The sequence below is a fragment of the Acanthisitta chloris genome, unplaced genomic scaffold (genome assembly GCF_000695815.1).
Source record: "Acanthisitta chloris isolate BGI_N310 unplaced genomic scaffold, ASM69581v1 scaffold4334, whole genome shotgun sequence".
In the NCBI taxonomy this organism is placed as follows: Eukaryota; Metazoa; Chordata; class Aves; order Passeriformes; family Acanthisittidae; genus Acanthisitta; species Acanthisitta chloris.
In genome coordinates, this window is record NW_008670833.1 from 161800 (window position 1) to 163486 (window position 1687).

General features: G+C 38.0%; 1 protein-coding gene across 1 annotated transcript in view; it reads right to left on the reverse strand.

The window, feature by feature from the left end:
• MPDZ (multiple PDZ domain protein) overlaps positions 1-1687 on the reverse strand; it is an 84311-nt gene that overhangs the window by 61393 nt on the left and 21231 nt on the right. The window contains exon 10 of the mRNA XM_009073821.1: positions 1282-1371. Within this exon, the coding sequence (XP_009072069.1) occupies positions 1282-1371 (90 nt within the window). The remainder of the gene's footprint in view (positions 1-1281; positions 1372-1687) is intronic.

Below are 1687 nucleotides of genomic sequence, written 5' to 3' on the forward strand. Positions count from 1 at the left end.
AAAGAAATGATGCGGTACAAAATGCAATGACAGGCTAGGCAGTAAACTGAGGCAACTCTTGACAAAGCTTATCTGTAGGCTGAAAAAACAGAGAAATGCCTTCTTCCTGCTAATTTTCCCCTCATTCACATTTTCTAGGCTCTACAGCAGGTTGCAATAAAAGGCAGTATGTAGACACAATGGCCAGCAAACACAGCAGGTTTAACTGGACCCTACATACTTAGTGTTCACAGTCTCTGTTATGCCTACAATGAACTCTTCAGATCTGAATGCTCAGGCAAATGTAGGAAGGAATCTTCATCACAGTATTAGGTTCCCAACTCCCATTGACTGTCGGTAAGAATTTTAAATGACTAACAGTCTCAGAAAGTGCTTTAGGTCTAGTCACTGCTCAAAAACATTACTAAATATAAAGCCAGATGTTGCATGGCATTCAAATAGGACAACACTTTCTCCAAAGCAGACACCCTGCAGTATCCAAAGGAAAGGTGTTAAAAAGAAATTCCTTCAGCTATCCAAGATAATGGAAAGCATGACTTATGAAAAGATACATATTATAGAACATTTTAGTCCCCCTCTTGTTCTGGAAGCAGGAAAATGTTACAGAACACATCAAGGGCTGCCTCAATCTGGAAAACACATCATCACATAGGACTTTTGAAATGCAGAACAGTGTTCTAAGAGAGAAAAATACTGACTAGAAAATACAAATTTCTACAAAGAGTATGGGAAAATTCAGAAAATATCAGTGCATCAGACCTGCCTCAATTTCAAAAACTATCAGAGAACACAGACTGAAATTAATGCAAGCTCAGGAATTTGTGAAAAGGCAGTTTATCAGAAGATCATAGAATCAAAGAATCAACCAGGTTGGAAAAGAGCCGGGCAGCTGCAGACAACTGGAAAGATAAGGCGTGTTGGGGAATGAGAGGGAAAAAAGCTTTTTTCTAGACTAGACTAAAAACAGTAGGTATACAAAACTAAATTAAAAAGAGGGCTGAGCAAGCAGCAAAAGCTGACTGCTTCATGTGACATCTTTGGCATATAATTATTTTCAGACACATAGAGCAGTCATGATCCTACAGCACTCAAGATCAAGAGTACATGACTAAATGCATGTTTACTTTAACTTAATGTATGATTAAATGTGTGATTACTTTAACTTTCTAGTTCTACCTCCGCTACACAGTGCACAAGAGATGGAAACACACAAAACACCTGAACTTTGTGTAAGTACACACAACTGCATTTTCACAGAATAAAATATTAAACATTGGGAACCTGTTTCCTCTTGTTTCATGTCATCTCCAATATTTACCACACTGGCACTTAATGGCAGCGATGGGGATCCCTGCTCTGTTTCACTGTTATCTGGAAAAAAAAAGAAATCTTTACAGCTATTTTATGCATTGTAATACTCATCAAGCTCACAAGGCATTCTTCAGTGCACTGACTATCTCTTCCACTGGACTTCAGAGTACCCATATTTGGCATGGGGGGCTCAGAAAAAAACATCACATTTCAAAGACACTGTCTCCTGTTAATGCTTTGTATTCTCCAGTGAGTTTTCAATGAAACAAGCAAACAAAGCACAACTATCAGTAGCTGCATCTCTATGACTGAAAGTTACGGGAAAATATCTAACATTCTTCAGCATTCTTGTATTCATTAATTTCTTTTTTCCTTC